Source organism: Leopardus geoffroyi, chromosome B1 (genome assembly GCF_018350155.1).
Source record: "Leopardus geoffroyi isolate Oge1 chromosome B1, O.geoffroyi_Oge1_pat1.0, whole genome shotgun sequence".
Classification (NCBI taxonomy): Eukaryota; Metazoa; Chordata; class Mammalia; order Carnivora; family Felidae; genus Leopardus; species Leopardus geoffroyi.
The window spans coordinates 186,177,829-186,197,692 of NC_059327.1; the positions used below are offsets into that span (position 1 = coordinate 186,177,829).

Below are 19,864 nucleotides of genomic sequence, written 5' to 3' on the forward strand. Positions count from 1 at the left end.
GGCGTTTCTCTTACTTACTGCACAGATGCAGGTGCTGCTGCCCTTTTTCTGAGTCTTGAGAACTTTCCTGGATATGCACGGTTGAGCCTCACTAAACTTTGTCAAGCCATCCCCTGGTTTCTGGATGGCCAGGAGCGTCCAGGGGTAGGATGCAGTTATGGCCTGGCGGTATTTTTATATTTATGCTTTCTACAGTTTTGCTTCTTCAGATGTTGTAGCATCTTCATTCGCTCCTTTCCTTCTAGCCTTCTTCCCTCTCTTCTCTTTCTTCCTCCCTCCCTCCTTCTCTCCCTCCCTTCTTTCTGTCCTCACCTCTCCTTTCTTTCCCTCCCTTCCTTCCTCCCTTCCTTCCTTCCTTCCTTCCTTCCATCCTTCCTTCCTTCCATTTTAAGATCGGGAAATCAGCATGAGACTTAGTATTCTGAGAAGCATCTCCATAGTTCTTTCCATTAGCCTGTGTGTATTATATACATGCCCATCACTTGTGCATTTGTATTGGCAGTGCGTGCTTATAAATGCTGTCATAAACTCCGTTCTTCCATCCAGGATGGGAATGGAGTTGTTAAAGACAGTTGATGAGGTGGCATCTGTTGGCCAACGGTTTTATGCTGCAGTAGCTCTGAGCAGATAACATTAATAGGAATCACATTTTAAAGTTGTAAATTTGATGTAAAATACTAAATTTGACAATAATTGCATTATAAAGCAAAAATTCTATTTCTTAAAGGGCTCCCATCTCTCCTTCGTGTGAAGGGCTCTGAAATTGTTGCTCATACCTGCCCCTAGCAATTATCATGCCTTCTCTAAAATTCTGTTTTATTTTTCCATTTTCCTAACAACTACATTATGATGTGACATATTTTTTTCCAGATATTTTGCTTGAATAAATAAATAGGATATTAAATTCAACTGGGGTATTAGATTATAAATTAGTTCTGTAATAGGCGTCATAATGTTATTTAGATTTTCAGTTTACACAGACCTTGTAGCAACTCCCCAGAGCTATGCTACAGAATTAGAAGTAGATAGAAGTTGATGTGAGAAAATTGGTTTTTGTAATATGCTGATGCCAGTGGAGTTGTGTTGTGTGGAAAGGTATTTACATGGAGAGTTCCTCCTTCCTTCCTCGTACAGACAAAAGATTGATAACGATTCCCGTGACTGCTTTGTTGGTGCTGATATTGACCCCACGTGAAACTAAAAGATTTCTTTCCAAAATTAAAGCACTATTTACACACAAAGGCTAAAAATCCATTAGCAGACCTCATATCAACTGTCCCAGGGACAGATGTTTCTTCATCCGATGGGTGTAATAATGACATCATCTCACAACTGCTTCTTGGTGGCCAATTAGTACGTTCAGTTATATTTCACATCAAGGAAGATACCACACCCAGGAACATCATATGATTATTGAAGTTTCCAACCTTATTGAACTAACCTGTTTTTGCACACCAATGGAAAAGCATGCACGTTTAATAGAAAAATGTGGATTCTCCAGGTGAGTGCCAATAGCGAGTTAGAAAGAGAGCAGCTGAGTAGGAAAAAGGGTTTGTCTCTGTAGTGAGCCATACCCCTAAACCAAGGGTTGGCAAATCAAGGCAGGAGTGAGACTGATCTGGCCCATTGCCTGCTCTCATGAGCTGAGAGCAGTTTTTGCATTTTTAAATAGTTGAATAAAGGGGCGCTTCGGTGGCTTAGTCAGTCAAGCATCCGACTCTTGATTTTGGCTCAGGTCGTGATCTCATGGTTCGTGGGCTCGAGCCCTGCGTCCGGCTTTGCGCTGACAGCGCGGAGCCTGCTTGGGATTCTCTCTCTGTCCCTCTCCCTCTGCCCCTCCCTGGCTCATGCTCTCTCTCTCTCTTTCTCTCTTTCAAAATAAGTAAATAAACATTAAAAAAAAAATAAATGGTTGAATAAAAATCAAAAGAAGAATAATGCTTCACGACACATGAACGCTATATGAAATTCAGTTTCAACGTAGATAAATAAAGTTTTGTCAGAATGTGGCCATACTCATTTGTCTATATTATGTTCATGGCTGTTTTTGCGATACAGTGGTAGAATTGAGTAGTTCAGAGACCACATGGCCTGCAAAGCCTAAAATAGTCAGTATCCAGCCCTTTACAGAAAAAGCATGCTGACTCCTGCCTTAAACGAAAACCAGGGTAGACTGCTGGGTTGTCATCACCTCAGAAAGCCCCAAATTTGGGTGGGGGGCAGGGGAACGGAGTAGAATGTGGCTGTCTTCTGCTTGGGACCTCCGATGACAAGTGAACATTGGTGCTTTACTTAAAAGGGAGAAAATGAGTTAACAAATGAGAAGGAATGTGCTCTTGGGTCCTGGCTCAAAAAAAAAAAAAAAAAAAACAAAAAACCAAATGTAAAATCAATCCAACTAACTTCTGTGGCATGACTAAAAATACCCTACTGGGACGAGCCCACTTACAAGTTTTATGGAACTTTTACCTGAATACCAGTAGGTTGGTGCCTCAGGGGACTTACGAAAGTGCCCCCACAGGACAAAGTCTATTTTAGAGCCTTGTCAACGGGACGGCACCGGTTGACAACCGGGACGTGGTTGTCTCTGCCCTCACCAGCCAAGACACTCTGGGAAAATGTTCTCCCTCAGACCTCAGTCTCCTCCTCTGTGAGCTGAAGTGGCTGGTCGCCATGACGGCTAAAGCCCCATTTGGTTCTGAGGTGACACAGCGGTGTCTCTGACGATGAGAACAGTCACTGTCACAGGAAGGCCTCAGTCCCAGGAAAGGAGCCTCTTCTCTCTGGCATCTTTTTAGCTTCCTCTTGCCTCTAAAATGCTGCATTTCATTAAGGGTTCACAAGTCTTGACATGTTTGTAAAGAAAGACACGGCAGGAATTCATATGCCGTGCCTTATAACAAACATGTTGTGAATAACCTATATTTGGAATACAATTTGTCATAGGGATGCAGGCAGGGTTTTAAATTTGAGCAGCTTCTGAGACACATGTTTTATTCTTCTCAAGCAGGTCCCTGTGGTCTTCCACTATATACCTTGAAGGGAGCCTTTATTGGAGAAGCTGGTCTCCGTTTCCGAAGAATGGGAACATCCGCATTAAACAATGCAAGAGACGCCATTGTAATTTCATGAGAATTACCCTTTCCAATGAATGTTAGATTAAGAACCAAGTGGAATCCCTTGAAAGTGGCTGGAAGATAAATTAGAGCTGAGCCGCAGTTAGGTAGAACTAAATTTGATTCCTTCCCTTTAAAATGGTTTTTAATTGGTTTGGCATACTTTTTAAGTTAATAATGAATACTGTACCTGGGCCTGCATGATCACTCCTGTGAATTAGATCTATTGCGCTTGAAACAGCTTTCCCTTACAGAGGACAGTGATTTTAATGAAGAGTCTTTTCTTATTGCACCGATGGAAATGTGGTTCATGGCGGTTTCAGACAGTTCTCTAATTAGCAGTCCGGTCTGTTCCCCTGAATGTTTTACCTGAAACAGTATGGAAACGGGGACAGTGAAGGTGCTTTATCATAGTGCCCGGAGTTCTTCCCCACCTTGCCGGAGACCGTGTAATGCACGGAGATCTTGGAGCCGGGAGAGTCCTGCAAAGATGTTGCAAGGCTCAGAGGTCTTTGAAAGGATGGGCATAGGCAACTCTGGTTGAACAAATGTTTTTTTTTTATGTCAGAATAATGAATTTTACTTTTTTTGGTGGAGGGGCACAGAGGAGGGGGAGGAGGAACATTAAATTCCTAAATTAGGGGCTGGCGATCAGATTTCAGGTATGTCAGGGAGTCACGTGAGTGGAGTTGCAACAAGTTCATGGCTCTTACATGCCGTTGTCGGGGAGTGGAGTTTCTTGGTGTCTCTCTTTTCATTCACAGAGCATAGGGTATATGCTGGAGCCATGTATAGGGGCCGTGGTTAAAGCCAACGCAGAGATAGGGGCCAAGAAAGAATGAGCCAAAGTCAGAGCTCCCCGAGGGGTGAGATTATAAAGGACAGGGTCTTCCCAGTGACTCACAACATGGAGTGAGTGAAAGAGGGAAGAGAAGTGGAAAAAACATGGAAGGAAAGAAGCAAGGAGAATGATAAAATTCTGAAGCATAGAGTGTCAGGAGGGATAGATCCAGCACATTTCTACTTTATTTTTTATTTTTTAAAAAATCATTTTGTTTTTTTAAATTTATACCCAAATTAGTTAGCATCTAGTGCAACAATGATTTCAGGAGTAGATTCCTTAATGCCCCTCCCCCCTCCCACAACCCCTCCAGCCACCCTCTATTTGTTCTCCATATTTAAGTCTCTTCTGTTTTGTCTTCCTCCCTGTTTTTATATTATTTTTGCTTCCCTTCCCTTATGTTCACCTGTTTTGTCTCTTCAAGTCCTCATATGAGTGAAGTCATAGGATATTTGTCTTTCTCTGACTAATTTCACTTAGCATAATATCCTCCAGTTCCATACACGTAGCTGCAAATGGCAAGATTTCGTTCTTTTTGATTGCCGAATAATACTCCATTGTACATATATACCACATCTTCTTTATCCATTCATCCATCGATGGACATTTGGGCTCTTTCCATATTTTGGCTATTGTTGATAGTGCTGCTATAAACATGAGGGTGCATGTGTCCCTTCGAAACAGCATCCCTGTATCCCTTGCATAAATAACTAGTAGTGAAATTACTGGGCCATAGAGTAGTTCTATTTTTAATTTTTTGAGGAACCTCCATACTGGTTTCCAGAGTGGCTGCATCAGCTGGCATTCCCACCAGCAATGCAAAAGAGATCCTCTTTCTCTGCATCCTCGCCAACATCTGTTGTGGCCTGAGCTGTTAATGTTAGCCCATTCTGACAGGTGTGAGGTGGTATCTCATTGTGGTTTTGATTTGTATTTCCCAGATGATGAGTGATGTTGAGCATTTTTTCACGTGTCGGTTGGCCGTCTTTGGAGAAGATATCTTCTTTGGAGAAGTGTCTGTTCATGTCTTTTGCCCATTTCTTCACTGGATTGTTTGGTTTTTGGGTGTTGAGTTTGATAAGTTCTTTCTAGATTTTGGATACTATTCCTTTATCTGATATGTCATTTGCAAATATCTTCTCCCATTCTGTTGGCTGCCTTTTAGTTTTGCTGATTGTTTCCTTCACTGTGCCAAAGGTTTTTATTTTGATGAGGTCCCAGGAGTTCACTTTTGCTTTTGTTTCCCTTGCCTCCGGAGACGTGCCGAGTAAGAAGTTGCTGCGGGCAAGATCAAAAAGGTTTTTGCCTGCTTTCTCCTCGAGGATTTTGATGGCTTCCTATTTTACATTGAGGTCTTTCATCCATTTTGAGTTTATTTTTGTGTCTGGTGTAAGAAAGTGGTCCAGGTTCATTCTTCTGCATGTCGGTGTCCAGTTTTCCCAGCACCACTTGCTGAAGAGACTGTCTTTATTCCATTGGATGTTCTTTCCTGCTTTGTCAAAGATTCGCTGGCCATATGTTTGTGGGTCCATTTCTGGGTTCTCTATTCTGTTCCATTGATCTGAGTGTCTGTTTTTGTGCCAATATTTCTACTTTAAATAAGACATTTGGTCATTCCTATTGAGACCATGGTCTGAAAGATTTAGGAGAATGATTGACCTGATTATTAATATTAAATGCTAATTACAAACAGTAGTATGTACGAAGACTGACTATCTTCGAGGTGCTAGATTGAGCACTACAGACAAAATAATCTAGTTTAGCTGCTATTATCACTCTTTGAGGTAGTACTCCTATGTTTTCCATTGTATGTATATATATGTGTGTATGTATGTTTATTTATTGATTTATTTACTTACTATTTATTTATTTATTTAAAGTAATGTCTACACTTAACGTGGGGCTGAAACTCACAACCCCAGACCAAGAGTCACACACTCTTCTGACGGAGCCAGTCAGGTGCCCCTGTTTTCCATTTTAAAGATGAAAAACCTGAGGCACTGAGAAGTTACCCTTAGCCAAGTTCGTATGGCCAGAGAGTGATAGGATTAGGATCTCAACCCTGGAAGAAGGACTCCAAACCTCATGCTAATGCTGCCTCTGCAGAGGGAACTGAGCTCCCTGTTTAAAGGTGGAGAAGGAAATGTGCATTTTCTGAACTCCAGCCACAGGAGTCAGATTTAGGGCTGAACTGAAAAGCTGCCGGCCCCTGTGGTGCTCTTAGAGCTGTGGTCTGCCGCGTGCCGTCTTGTTACCCAACTGTAATTAAAATTATCATACAGTATAATGATTTCTAATACATTTCAGAACAAATCACCATCTTATATCTGACATGTTGTTAATGTTTACTACCATAATTACTAATTTGAAATATAAGGCGGCAATTTTTATTAGTGTTTGGTTATGTATAATTATGTCAAATACAAGACTACAATTTAGGTTGAACTGTATTAGCAGTGATCATACAAAATGACTATACTGTATATTTGACACCCTGCATTTTTATGTTTCTATAGATTTGTTTTTCTTCCAAACCATAAAGAGTTATTTAAAGACCATCCAAAGGTTATTTATGATGCTTTGTGTTTGAAGAGTTTTAGAGTGTGGGAATATGCACACTGAAAATGGAATATAGTGAATCATTGTTTAACAGAGAGGAATGGAAACCACCGTATGCCTGATGTGCCAGACCCTTTCCTGGGCGCGTTGCACGTCTAATTTCCAATCCTCACAATGACTACGCTATTTTCCTCACCGAAAGCAGAGCCCAGAAAATTTAAGATGTTATCTATCTAGTGGATCGTGGAGCTGGAATTCAAGTTCATGGTCTTCCTGGGAGTTTTTATCCTGGGTGGGTACAGAAGAGATCTTTTTCTGGTAGGCTATGGTCAGAATCTGTATTTAATGAGGTGATGTATGTGTCGGTCCTTCCTTATATATCGTCTCATTAAATAAGTTCGATTAGGTCCACTTTAGAGAAAACTGAAAATCAGAAATTTAAATGTTCTATCCGAGTTTATACAAGTTAGCACAAGACAAGCTAGGACTTTAAAGGAGGGTTTCTGAATTAAACACTAGTGTTTTCTCAGGAGAGATTGTGACCAGCTTTCTTTGTGGTTACTGCCAGGATACTCTAAAGCTGCTTTTCATTACAACAGACCTTGAAGTTCTTTTTGTGATGATGATGATGATGGTGGAATGTGATGAGGAAGGCAGCTGACAGTAACGCAGGATTACATGCAAGCTATTCACGTTTATTACATTCATTTAATTATTGCTATGTGGCTAGTTCCCTTTATGGATAACAAAAGATGTGGAGAGGTTCTCAATACACGGTGATAGAGCCAGGACTTGAATATAGAACCTGACCAATTCCAGAGTTCCCCTTTTGCATGTTTAGCTCCCCACAGAGATAATAATCATATCACTTTTGCGGGTGAATGACCTTCATTGTTATCCTCTCACAAGAAGACCCATTTGCTACCCCTGAATATATTTTTTGTTGTGTTTCTATGAATACTCTCCATTTTATTAACATATTGCAAAAATTTGATGATCAAAATTTCTTCGAATGTCAACATTTCAAGGATCAACAAACAAACAACAAATACAAAAGCCAAAATCTACTGGCTCAATCAGTTGATCATCTAACTCTTGATTTTGGCTCAGGTCATGATCTCAGGGTCATGGGATGGAGCCCTGCATCAGGCTCCATGATGAGTGTGGAGACTGCTTAAGGATTCTCTCTCTCTGTCTCCCTCTGCCTCTCCTCTGCTGTCTCTCTCTGTCTCTCTCAAAACAAAACAAAACAAAGCAAAAAAAAAAAAAAAAAAAAAGAGAGCCAAAATCCAGAAAGATCATTTTCTGGTTTATAATATATTATCAAATTATTTCAAGCCAATAAATGTCTTAGATTTTAAAAAACAATAAAGCTATATTAGAGAGAGAGGAAAATGGAATAGTTATATATCTTAGTTCATCACTAATATGGTTTGGTGATTTTCCACCCACCTGCTCATTCACACACATACTTTTTTTTTTTTTTTTTTTTTTTTTTTTTTTTTTAGAGACTATAAGCTCCATGAAGGCAGGGACTAAATCTGTTTTGTTCACCATGCCTGATACATATAGTACTTAATATGGCACTCAAACTGAACTAAACAAACTAAAGAGCCAATCCATGAAGTATAAATATTCGTTTGTTTTCTGTTTTTTTTTTTTTTGTTGGTTAGTACATCATATACATTTTAATCATAATATTTTTAAATCTCGCTTAAAATTAAATTTACAAAGTAATTGACTATGAGTGGACAAATTTGCATCCTGGAGCGAGATTTTTGTCTTTGACTCTCTTGACTGCATCTTGCTTCTTTGGATTGACACAAAGCTGAAGTAATATAACTTGTAAAACCAACGACTGTTCTCTCTAGGGTTCTATTTGGTATTCTTAGAAACTCTTTAAACAAATCTCTCCCTGCATGTTTTGTCACTCATCAGTGAAGTCTGCACCCAACAGAAGGGCATCTATTATGAGTTTTTTTCCACCAGTGGTGAGAATATTGCTGGCTGAGTCCTACTGGCAGGATTAACCATCACTGGGCCAGAGACTTTGCACTTGCAAAGCTGCATTAAAAACTGGACAGGGCAGGGTTTGACCACGTGTCCTGAATGAGTGAGCGGACTGGATCCTGATTAAACTCCTAGCAGTGACCTTGGCTAATCCGGGGTTCTGTCTGACCCATAGGGCATCAAATCAGATCACTCTGAAAATTAACCTACCCTTTCAGCCAAAATGGAATAAAGTATTTTGTCTATGATCGTTTTACTGGACTTGACAGTAAGAGACTCATCTTGCTTGATTAAACAATGTACATGTCCAGACCTGGGACCTTACGTTTCAATAAATAAAAATTACGTTTTGTTGTTGTTTTTGGTTTCACGTGTTTCCAACATCACAGAGATGTATGAATAAGTTCATCGTAAAAGGTTCACCCTGGAAAAGAGACCTATAAATCCTTTAACCCAATTCCGAAATTGATCCCCTAAGAAAAGTTAAATATCACCGTTGTTTGTAGATTGCTAGATCACCACAAAGATAATTCTTTTATAAATACAGATGGTGCCCTTCTGGAAATTTCATGACAGTAAGTAGATGCCAATAGAAAAAAAATGACACATTGATTAGCTAATAAAATGGTGTTCAGTGAAATTACGCTTCTTTGTCTAATTTATGGCTTATTTGAACTTGTGACGCCCTGTTTTCATTTTGGCTTTTAATAAGTGTTCCATTAAAAACTTTTAAAATGTAAAGTGATATGAATTTGATTGTCTTGAGCATAAGATGTTAATCATCGATTAGTAGGGCATCATGGCTATAAAGCTCCCACCTCCTCCCCCTTTCTCACCCCAAGCCATTCATCAATTGCCAGCAGGCTGAAAACACAGCACTAGAGTGACAGTTATAAAAAATGAGCCAATGAATAGGTTATTGGCAAATTATTGATATAAGAATCAATACTCAGGGTTTGGGCAGGCAAGGGGGAGGGGCCGGGGAAAGGCACCTACATTTACTGAGTGCCTAGACCGCCGAAACCATCTCATCTTTACCCCCTCCCGGCACTTTCTCCTTTCATTGTTTCTGAGCTGCATGGTCCCCACGCCTCTCCTCTAACATCAGTTAGAAAAGAGAGCAGAGGAATTTTATGGCGGAATTGGGACGCGGAGGGCATTTGAATATTAGCATGACGTTCGCCACTTTCGCTGCTCTGTTTGTTGGTGGGTGCGGTGTTGAGAAACGTTGCCCAACCTCTTGGAACCGGCACGTGAACAGTCCCGTAATCAGTGTAATGTATTCTGTTAAGGGAGTAATCAAGCCATTCAGCTTTGAAGTAAGATCCAATTTTTAAAAAGTGGCTGATGAATGCAGTTTCAGGTATCTAGAAGAGGCTGATGGACCCGGACTACTTGGGTCTTCTGGTTGAACTGGGGAAAAAAAATACCTGAGGAAACTGAAGTGGACCGTTCTAAAAATATCTAGGTTGCAGGATGTATTTTTCCTAGCGGGCATAGTATGCAATTTAAGGTTTTGAAATTAACCATGTCTGTGTGCTTTTGAATTTAGTGTGGCTGAAAGCTGAGTTGGTTGGAGGTGAGGCCCGATGACGGCTCAAGCTAGGTCTGAGGGGACTAGCTGCTCCCTTCTTTTACACTGTTCTCGCCTCTGATCTTGCAGGATGGGAGTCCTCCTTGCTATTTAAGCCTCAGCTTAAACTTTCCTTCTTCAGAGATGCCTTCCCTGAGCACATGTTCCCTCGCCGCCCCCTGCCCACAATCCCCCTCTCTCCCTCTTTTCTTTTCGCTTTTCTTCCCAGCTCTTAACAACCAACCAAAATTCTTACTTAATTGCTGGCTTCCCCTCCTTGGGAAGAATGCAAGCTCCTTGAGAGCAGGGGCTTGGTGTTATTCATCGCAGTGGCTCTAAGACCTGGGCCAGTTCCGGACACTTTGGAGGCACTAATGAAGGATCAATGGACAGAATGAATGCTTGATTCTACAACGGTGGCTCCAAGATTCCTTGGTTCAGAGGGTCTCCCTCCATCCACACCGTTTGCATTACTAAGTGATTCAACAGCACGGCTCCTTCTCCCTGCTCCAGTGGCCCCGGCTCTTCAGGGGGCACGCTCAAGGGTTAAAGCCACCTGCTGGGTTCTGTCCTGGGTGGGAGGCTGCTGCTCATTGGGCAGCTGCAGTTTGTTGCCAGCCAGGTTCCCAGCCAGGCCTCAAGCTGGCACCAGCCATGCAAAGTGCTGTGAGTGTCCCTGCTAGTTAAGCTTCCTATTACTTAAGACATCCATTTCAGAAAGAACTCCGGCATCTCTGGTTATGTTCTGTACTTGGTTCGCGGGGCTTTAGCAGTCCAAATCCCATTAATGCCAGAGCCCTTGCACAAAGCCTTTTGTATTGACTTGGGTCAACTTAATCTCTGGGCTTGTGTTCCCCTCCCCCACCTTACGCTTCTCAACAATTCTCTTGCTTACCCACTCTTTTGCTTTCTCTCTCTTATTCGTTCTCTTTCCCCTCTTCCTTCCTTCCTCCCTTCCTCCCTTCCTCCCTCCCTTCCTCCCTTCCTTCCTCCTTGCCTCCTCCTTCCTTTCCTTCCTTCCTCCTTTCCTTCCTTCCTGCCTCCTCCTTCCCTTCCTTCCTCCCACCTCCCTCCATTCCTTCCTCCCTTCTCCCTCCCTTCCTTCCTTTTTTCTTTCTTTCTTTCTTTCTTTCTTTCTTTCTTTCTTTCTTTTCTCCCTTTTTCTTATCTCTCGCCCCTCCCTCCTTCTCCCTCCCTTCCTTCCCTATAACATTCTCTCTCTTTCTCTCTTCTTTTGCCTCAGAGAAGGCGGGTGAATCCCATGGCTTCTCTCTTTCTGCTGTTGAATTGGAAGCCGGTGAGGAATAACCTTGGCCCTACTGGCCTCTTTGTCTCCTTGCACTTCAGATTTATCTGGTGTTCTGACGTTAAGTGAGATCTTCATGAAAAGCCTCATCTATAAAAATCTTCATGTACAAGTAGGCGATTTTTGGACTAAGCATGGTGTCTCAACACATCCCTATAGAATATCTTCCTTCCCCTCCCCACCCCCCCACCATTGATTTTCTGTTTATGAAAGTGATGCACGCTCACAGTGAGGCACTCAGATGACATAGAAAACCCAGGGTGACTGTAAGCAGTGGGTTTCCCCAGTGTAGCCGGAAGAGGTTTTGGCTTTGAAGAGAATAATTAACAAAAGTCGTTTTAAGAGCCCATTTATTGCGGAAAATAGGGGAATTACCTGTCCAAGGGAATGAGAAGTGTTCAGATGTTGCCTCCTGTGCACCGTGGCCCCAGAATAATGGCTTCTTTTATAGGAAGGGAGAAGTTGCTGCGGTCCAATGGCTAGGAAATGCTGCTGCCAGGCTCTTGGTTTGTGGAAAATCCGCCCAAGTCTGCCTCTTCGAAGACAGCCAGCGGACCACACCGAAACCAAATACAGTCTATATTCCTTATCTTTGGATTCATTTGTTCTTATCACGAAGCCACGTTTCCCGAAGTCTGTTCCGTGGAACAACTGTCACGTGCGATTTACCGCGTCCAAGGGTTCCGTCGTCCGATAAGGTGGGAAACACACATCCCATGGTTCCTGTTTCCTGGAGAGAAGTGATGCACATCAGCGTATTCTTTAGAATAGGAGGGTAGGGAGTATAAAGAGACCTGTGTTGGTTCATTTGATTTGTTGTTGTGTCTGAAACTTATTTGATTGAGACCTTTTTTTTTTTTTTTTTTTTTTAAGTAACATCTGCTTATATTCCCCAGAACCCTTGGGCCACAAAAACAGAAAAGAACTAAGCAGAAGCGGTTATTGTATCCTTACTCTAGACACATAGTCTGTTCGGAGCTGTTGCCTTTGTGATGTCCTTTTTCCTTCTGGATGAGACGAGTGAAGCAATTAATTCAGCTGTCCGATTAGTGTCAGACACTGTGCTGGGCACTTTCCTTACATTACTGCCTTTGCACCCCACGGTAGCCTGTGGGCCTCATTTTGCAAGGGTAAAGAGGGGATGTAACTTGCCTCTGGCCACTCGGCGAGGTGAGCACTGGAGCTGAGCCAGGCCCGTGGTTGGCCAAGCCAGGCCGCGATGCTTCCTGCTTCCAACATTCCTGCCGTTCAACAAATCAGACGCGGATTCCACCACACCCTGCCCATTTTGGGGGCCCCTTAGGGCATTCGTTAGTGGCCCTTTCAAAGAAACTGCTGTTGGCAGTGTGGCACCGCACGCAGACCCCCTCCCCCCACCCCTTGGTGAAAATTTCACAGCCTTCAGGTGCAAATGACTGGAACCCAGTGTGTGGTATTGGTGCATCAACATCCGCACCCATCTCTCTCTATCCATCTAGATGCCCGTGTCTCCAGAATCCATTCCAGGGCCTGAAGCGCCGCAGAAGCTTGGTGACAAATGTTTATTGACATGACATGGGGCAATAAATGCCGCGTGCAGTGTGGGTTCGTGTCTCTACCCTCCCTGGCCTCCCGTGCTCTATTTTTCTCCATAGCATTTATCACCGCTGGACATATATATTTACTTGTTTATTTGCTTACAGGGTGTCTCCCCGCGTTTGGATGTGAACTCCACGGGGGCGGGGAGGGAGAGGGAATGTTCTTGAGGTCATTGATTTACTACTGTAAACCTCCATAGGTGCCCAGTAAATATTTGGTGAAGAGCAAATGGTCAGATACAAATTTTCCCCATTGCTTCCGCTCTCCCCAAACTCTTGCGATTGCTTTCTTTATTCATCTCCTTCTCTCTCAGGAGTAGTTAAAACCTACTTAGGGCTGTAAATAAAGGAAGTCTGCATTCTTAACTATTCCAGTGCAGCAGACATTGAAGGCGTCCGGGTTAATGGGCGCGGGGCTGTTTACAAGACAGAAACGGCCCCAGAGTCTAGTGTCCAGGAAGGCGTAGAGTCACAGGGACGGGATGAGAAGACGCCGCTCTGTGCCCCTTGCTGTCGCAGCACAAAGCTCTTTGGTGATAAGGGTAGCGGAGGCCCGGCCAGGATGGAGAGCGCCACTGGGGGGCGTTGTGCCAAAAAGTTTTCCTAGGGACCAAAGGTAGAGATCGCAGCTGGTTGGACGACCACAGCCCAGAAGCACTTTAATCTCCACGGCTGCCCCTTGTGGTGGGGAGGGAGCCCCGGGGCCAGGGACGCAATGATTAAGATGTGTGTGTGCAGGAGAGGCTCTTGGGGGCTCGTGTCTCCCAGCTTCGGGGCTAGTGCTGGAAATGCAGAGATGAAGTTAGGGATTCTGAAGTATGGGTCTGTTGATAGCTTCCCTTTAATGTGGATTCTGTTGCATAAAATCTTTGTCAAACAGGCATTTGACACACACAGCCGGGTGGTGGCAGGTTGGGCATCAGTGGCCCGTTGTACTCGGGGAATAAACCAAAGCTTTAAATAGGGCCATGCTTTCATGATGGATATGTGCTGAGGGCGGGGGGAAAAAGAAACCCAACCTGGATTGGTAAGGAAAAAGGGACCCTTTAATAGCCCAAAATGGCAGAGTGGAAGGAGAAAGGGACAGAATAGAGCATGAATGAAATAGAATAGCCAGAAAAATAGTATCAATATGAATGGTGTTTATCCAATTAAATGCACGTAACTAACGTTAAAGTACTTGAAAAAAGACTTGCCTTGGAACAAATTTATTTTCTTAAGCCCCACAGAATAAAGCAAATTATAGTAAGCTGTGATTAATTATATCCTAAGGGAAAAAAAAAAAAAAGAAGAAGGGAATAAACCAGGTGTTCTGTCTGTGTGGGTCCCAGTGTCCACAGGTAAGGGAAGGTGTCCTGAGAGAGACCACATGACCCAGGAGAAGGACTGGGAGGGGACAGGGAGGGGAGGATCCAGAGGAGTGCATAGATCTGAGGAGGTCAAGGCTCTGAAGGTGGAGTCATCTGCATTTGAGGCTGAGGGAGAAGGAGAGCCAGGGCCAGGAAGTAGGAACGTGGTCCAAGGGGAGGTAAAGATAGATTCGCTTAGCATTGGCATTTTAGACGCATTTGGTGACCAGAGATGAAGGCAGGAAAACGGAAGGCAGGAAGAGTAACAGTGGAAATATTCTCTATTACTCGGAGACTTCCTCAGTGGGGCGGAAAAGAAAAGGGGAGGGGTGCTGATTTCTGGGGTGATATCAGAAACGTTGGAAAAACGGACAAGGAGGTAAGCCTAGAGCTCGTCGGGGTGGGAATGTCCGTATCTTTCCGTGTACAAGGGATGTATGAACCTGTGTGCGCCCAAGGAAGGGCAAAAGTTATTGGGGAGGCGTCAAGGTGGAAATTCATAGCTCTTATTTTTGTGGCCTCTAGCTACAAGAGCTAACAGGTGAAGATAGTCTGGAGACCCAAAGTGGGAAAAAATGACATTTTAACATTTTTGTCAGGTAGGCAATTTAAAAATAAACTTGAATTCAATATATACCATTAATGCTAGGGGTTGTGTCATAACGATGCAAAAATGCCTTCTTTTCGATAGCGGTTAAAAGAAAAAAAGTGTGTTGTTGGGTGCTAGGAACCATATATAGAAGAGGCATACGTGGCTGTGCCAGCAACCTCACAAAGCTACTGAACACGTACCATGAGTCTGCCCTCCAGAATTAACACCATAACCTGTGTCAGGGACTCACTATTATCCTAATATCTGCTTTTGGATTCTGTCCAGTCCCATTAGCGGTTCCCATGTTGATTGCTCTGTTACTCGTGAATGTTAATTGCTTCTAAATCTCTTTGGATGTTCAGATGCTTGGGGAAAAAAAAATTCTGACTGGCGAAGGGGCGAGTTTTATTAATGTGCGAGTAAACAAGAAATCTGTTTAGAGACCTCAGTGAAGTGTCTGTGACTCAAGATGTCATAAACAGCTGAGGTGGCATCTTTGTTTGCATGTCTGTCATATATTGGTGGTGTGATAGTGGGGGAGGGAGGCGGGGAAACAGGTTTTCAGTGATATCTGTGGTGTTTGTCCCAAATCAGCATGCTCATAGATACAGTTAGATAATAACATCCTTCCCTCCGGGATTCCTGCTTACTTAGTATGAAATGGCCTTGCTACCTTTCAGATAAGCTTATACGTAGAAAGTGCTAGTAAATCGGAAGATGTAAAAACGTGAATATGATTTGGTCTATCACCTATGTGTTGATCTCCATCGTTTCTGAACCAGAAGGAAGCTTGGAAATGAGCTTCCGAAGCTTCCTTATTTTACTGCTGGGCAAGCAAGGCCCAGGGGGATGAAGAGGTCAGGGCCCCAGAGCAGCTCACAGGGGCACTGGCCAGAGAGCGAGGTTACCCGACCCTTGGCCCGGTGCTTGAGCAATCAAGAGAAGGGAAAATGATAAAAACTGGTGGTTATTATATTTCTCAGAAACATCTCACTGAATGTTGGCGGAGTTTTGCTTTGTTTTGTTTTTTTTTTCCTTTGGGTGAAAAAAAAAAAATCTATTATGATCCAGTATCGAAATTCATCGATCAGTAATTATTTCAGTATCTCAGTGAAAGAAGATACAAGAGAAGGGCACAGCCCACGGCTGAGCCTTGCCAGTCACTTGTTCCACCAATATTTACGGAGTGCCTTGACCCTGGAATTTAGTAGTGAACAAAACAGCCCTGCTGTTATGGAGTTTCTATGCTGGTTGGGGTTGGGGTGGGGCCTCGAAAGACAAATAAAGAGATGAAACATTTACTGTAAGGTGGTGACAAGCCTCACCAAGAAAGAGAGAATGGTAAGGGGTTGGAGTTACACGAGTTGCAGGTATGTTAGACAGGTGCAGGAGCAGAGATCATGGATGTATCTGCCGCAGGATGGTCCCAGGTGAAGAGAATAATTGTCAGGGCAGAGGTCCTGTGGTGGGGACATGCTTGGGTATTTGAGGACGAACGAAGAGGTCAGCGTGGCTGAAGGGGTGAAGATCGTGAGACATCATGACCCTCAAATCATGGGCTTTGGGAAGATTCTGGGTCAAACATTTGAAGATACATCTTTTAGCATTTCTGTCATCCCAAATAGTAGGGCTCATAAAAAGAACCCAGACTCATCTTTTTTGAGAATATTCCCCGAAGGAGCCATCCTTCTGGGATTGGTGTCTATGACTCACCAAGAGTGTCCAGAAACCGTCAGATCTTTCTGGAGACTTTTAGAACAGAGGGATTGTCACTGTACTAACATCATTACACCACAAAATTGTAAGTTTCTTGATGGTAGGACCTATGTCGTACACATTTTTGTGTCCTCCAAGAAACCACATGCAGTGCTAAACTTGTACATAGTAAGAACGCTGTAAATATTGATTATTTGTTCAGTGGAATAAATGGCCGGAGAGTGGTAGAAAGGATGGGCTGTCCTAGAAAGGGTTGTTAAAAATACACCCTTCTAAAAATGCCGTTAGCAAGATTACTTCTGAAGCATTCTGACTTCCTTGGAATCATTTTTAAAGACAAGTCCATATGCTGACATGTGAACATAAGTATATAACAAACTGAACAGTAGTAACATTATTTTCAGGCCAAATTTTAGTTGGATGCTTGTATTTTGTCAATCTAAAATTTTAAACTCTGTTTTAAACGATGGGAAGTTTTTCTAACCTTTTCTGTGGTATTAAAGGGATCTTGGTGTCTGGGCTCATAAGACCAAGGGGTTACATTCAGCACTGTTTTCTGTGGGCAAAATGCGTTTAATACATTGATATTATGGTGGAAATTATGTGGGAAAGACCAGTCCCCAAGGGAAAGATGGGCGGTAAAGTTGCACTGGGATGGGGAAGGAGAAAATCATAATTCTTGCCCGGTGTTACTGAATTCTGTCATTATAATGGACCAATAATTTATTCGCCTATTGCATTTCAATATCCCCATCTTCATAGTGGGGGGTAACACAAACTTACCCTCTGCCTTTCAGGTTTTTTGCGAAAATCAGTGAACTAATATTGGTAAAATTGGAGCCCCATGGATGAAGGGTACTTTGTAAGTATAACACATTATTGTCATGTTATGTTCTATTACTCCAAAGTGCAAATACCAGATGTCTGCTCTTGCCGTATTAGGAAATTAGCAACACCAAGTTTCACAACCCAAAGATTGATAATCTGACTTCCTTTGAGGAACTTAATGTTTCTGAACTCTCTAATGTTTTGTCAATATGTTGGATATAGAAAAGCCTGACTCGCCTCCCCAAACTATGGGGAGAATATTCCAGACACTTTGGAAGAATACATGTCTGCAAACGATGTGAACATGTTGATATAAACCCTGGATATGAATGCAAGGTGTCTTTGTTTCTCTTTCCCTACCTCTCTCCTTTTTTTCTCTTCTCTTCTCTTCTCTTCTCTTCTCTTCTCTTCTCTTCTCTTCTCTTCTCTTCTTTCTCTTCTCTTCTTTTTTCTTTTCTTTTCTCTTCTCTTTCTTCTTCTTCTTCTTAATTTTTTTGATTTGTATTTAACTCTGAGTTTTGAGCAGTGTGTGTATCAAAGAAATGATTGGTTTCGGGGAAAGATCGAATGTTTCAATGGGGTGAGCAATGTTTTGTTAATGATGAAACTTAAGTTAGACATCCCTTAGGCACGTTGCTAAGTATTGTGTTTCCAGAATTGAGATAAAGGAAGGAGGTCAACTAGCAAGGTGAGTTAAGTGTGAATCACCTCTTCTGGACCACGTTACAGCCCAGGTGACTTGGGAGTGGCCTCCTATCGTGGAATGGCCGAGGGTTGCAAGCTACAAAGCCAAAGAGCAGGCAGAAAGGGTACTAGACGGAAGCAACTGCTTCATCTGATTTTCCCCACTGAATGGTACATCTTATTTTGCTAGGTCAGTCAATGCCCTGGTGTTGTGTGAGTGAGTAGACTGGTCAGTGACACGCCCAGTGCTTAACCCATGGTGTGTGTGTGTGTGTGTGTGTGTGTGTGTGTGTATATATATATATATATATATATATATATATATATATATAGGGAATAGCTGTCACCCCTTAAAAACTCCTAGCATAAAAAGTTTAAAAAGGGTTGTGACTGCTTATCGAAGCCTGTTTTATTGAGATTCATGGGGTCGTAAGATCTTATGTCTGGATGGGTCCCTACACATCTCATCTAGTGCCTTTTCCTGGCCAGGTCTAAGGATTCCATCTGGTGGGTGCCCCAGAACCTCTAGGGACAGATTTACTACCTCAAGAGGCAACTCTTTTCAGTTACGGGATTCTTTCTTGAGTTGAACTCAAACCTACCTTCATGTATCTTCCACCCTTGGGTCCTAATTTTACTATGACTATCCACAAAGAATGACTTTCTCCTCCAAAGTGATACCCTTTCAAGTATTTAGTGGCACTCTCGGGTCCCCCTGAACGTGGCCTCTTTGTCAGTTGCCGTTCCCTCAACAACTGGACCTTCTGTGTTATAACTTCCAAATCTTCTACCCCTCTGGAAAGACTCTCATTTGTCTATATGTTTCTTAACAAGCAGCACTGAGAATCTACCTTCTTCAGGCCCCATTCTGCATCCCAGAGTCAAGAGATCTAATCAAAGGTCCAGAAGAGAATGACCTCGAGGAAATCGTCTGGAATCACGTGCGCCCATGGATTGGTTTGAGTAATGAGACAGCCAAGCCCACATCCCTCTGTGAGGTGCAGATGATTGACAGGGAGAAAGTTGCTTTGGTTAATAATACAATCTACTTGCCTCCTGGAGACACAGCAATAGCCTACTAATTCGTTGGAAGTGAATTAAGGTTGTTTACCGATGTTTTAAAGTAACTGTCAGAGTGAAAAAAAAAAGTTCGTACTAGATGAGCCCACTCACCTACTTCAGAGTTGCTGTTTATTTTAAGCTGAGTGCATAAATAATATATTGAGATACGAAGGGTGATTTCAAGCATTAGAACAGGAAGCATCCTGTTTACTAACTGTCATTGGGCTGAAGAGAATTTAAACAGCTCTGAACCTTTTTGTCTGTGAATGCAAGGCATGAAATTAACTTACATTTCGTAGTTAGCACAAATCGTGATTAAGGCAGTCTTGTTGATGTGTCTTCTGCCGATCTGGGTCTTTTTTTGTGTGCAAAATAAGCCTTGGCAACAGAATGCTTCCCGTATCTTGTTTGAGAGAATACCCCCTTCCCTGTGCACATCCCCCCTCCCCTGAAATAAGTCTGGGTCACTGAATCAGTTTGTTCTGGATATAAAGACAAATAGTGGGAGAATACTAGACTGGGTCCCAGGGGTTCTAGTCCTGACCTCCAGCAGCCCTGTCTGAATCTCGCTTTCTTCACCGTAGAATGGGGATAGTAACATCTGCTCCCACTACTTCATAGGAAGACGGAGACCTTAATGAGGTCATTGTT

At 42.8% G+C, this 19,864-nt stretch overlaps 1 protein-coding gene across 1 annotated transcript in view; it reads left to right on the plus strand.

Annotated features, from left to right (window-relative positions):
* PPARGC1A (PPARG coactivator 1 alpha) overlaps window positions 1-19,864 on the plus strand; it is a 655,796-nt gene that overhangs the window by 173,822 nt on the left and 462,110 nt on the right. Inside the window, exon 2 of the mRNA XM_045474383.1 lies at window positions 17,437-17,501. Within this exon, the coding sequence (XP_045330339.1) occupies window positions 17,484-17,501 (18 nt within the window). The 5' untranslated portion in view covers window positions 17,437-17,483. The remainder of the gene's footprint in view (window positions 1-17,436; window positions 17,502-19,864) is intronic.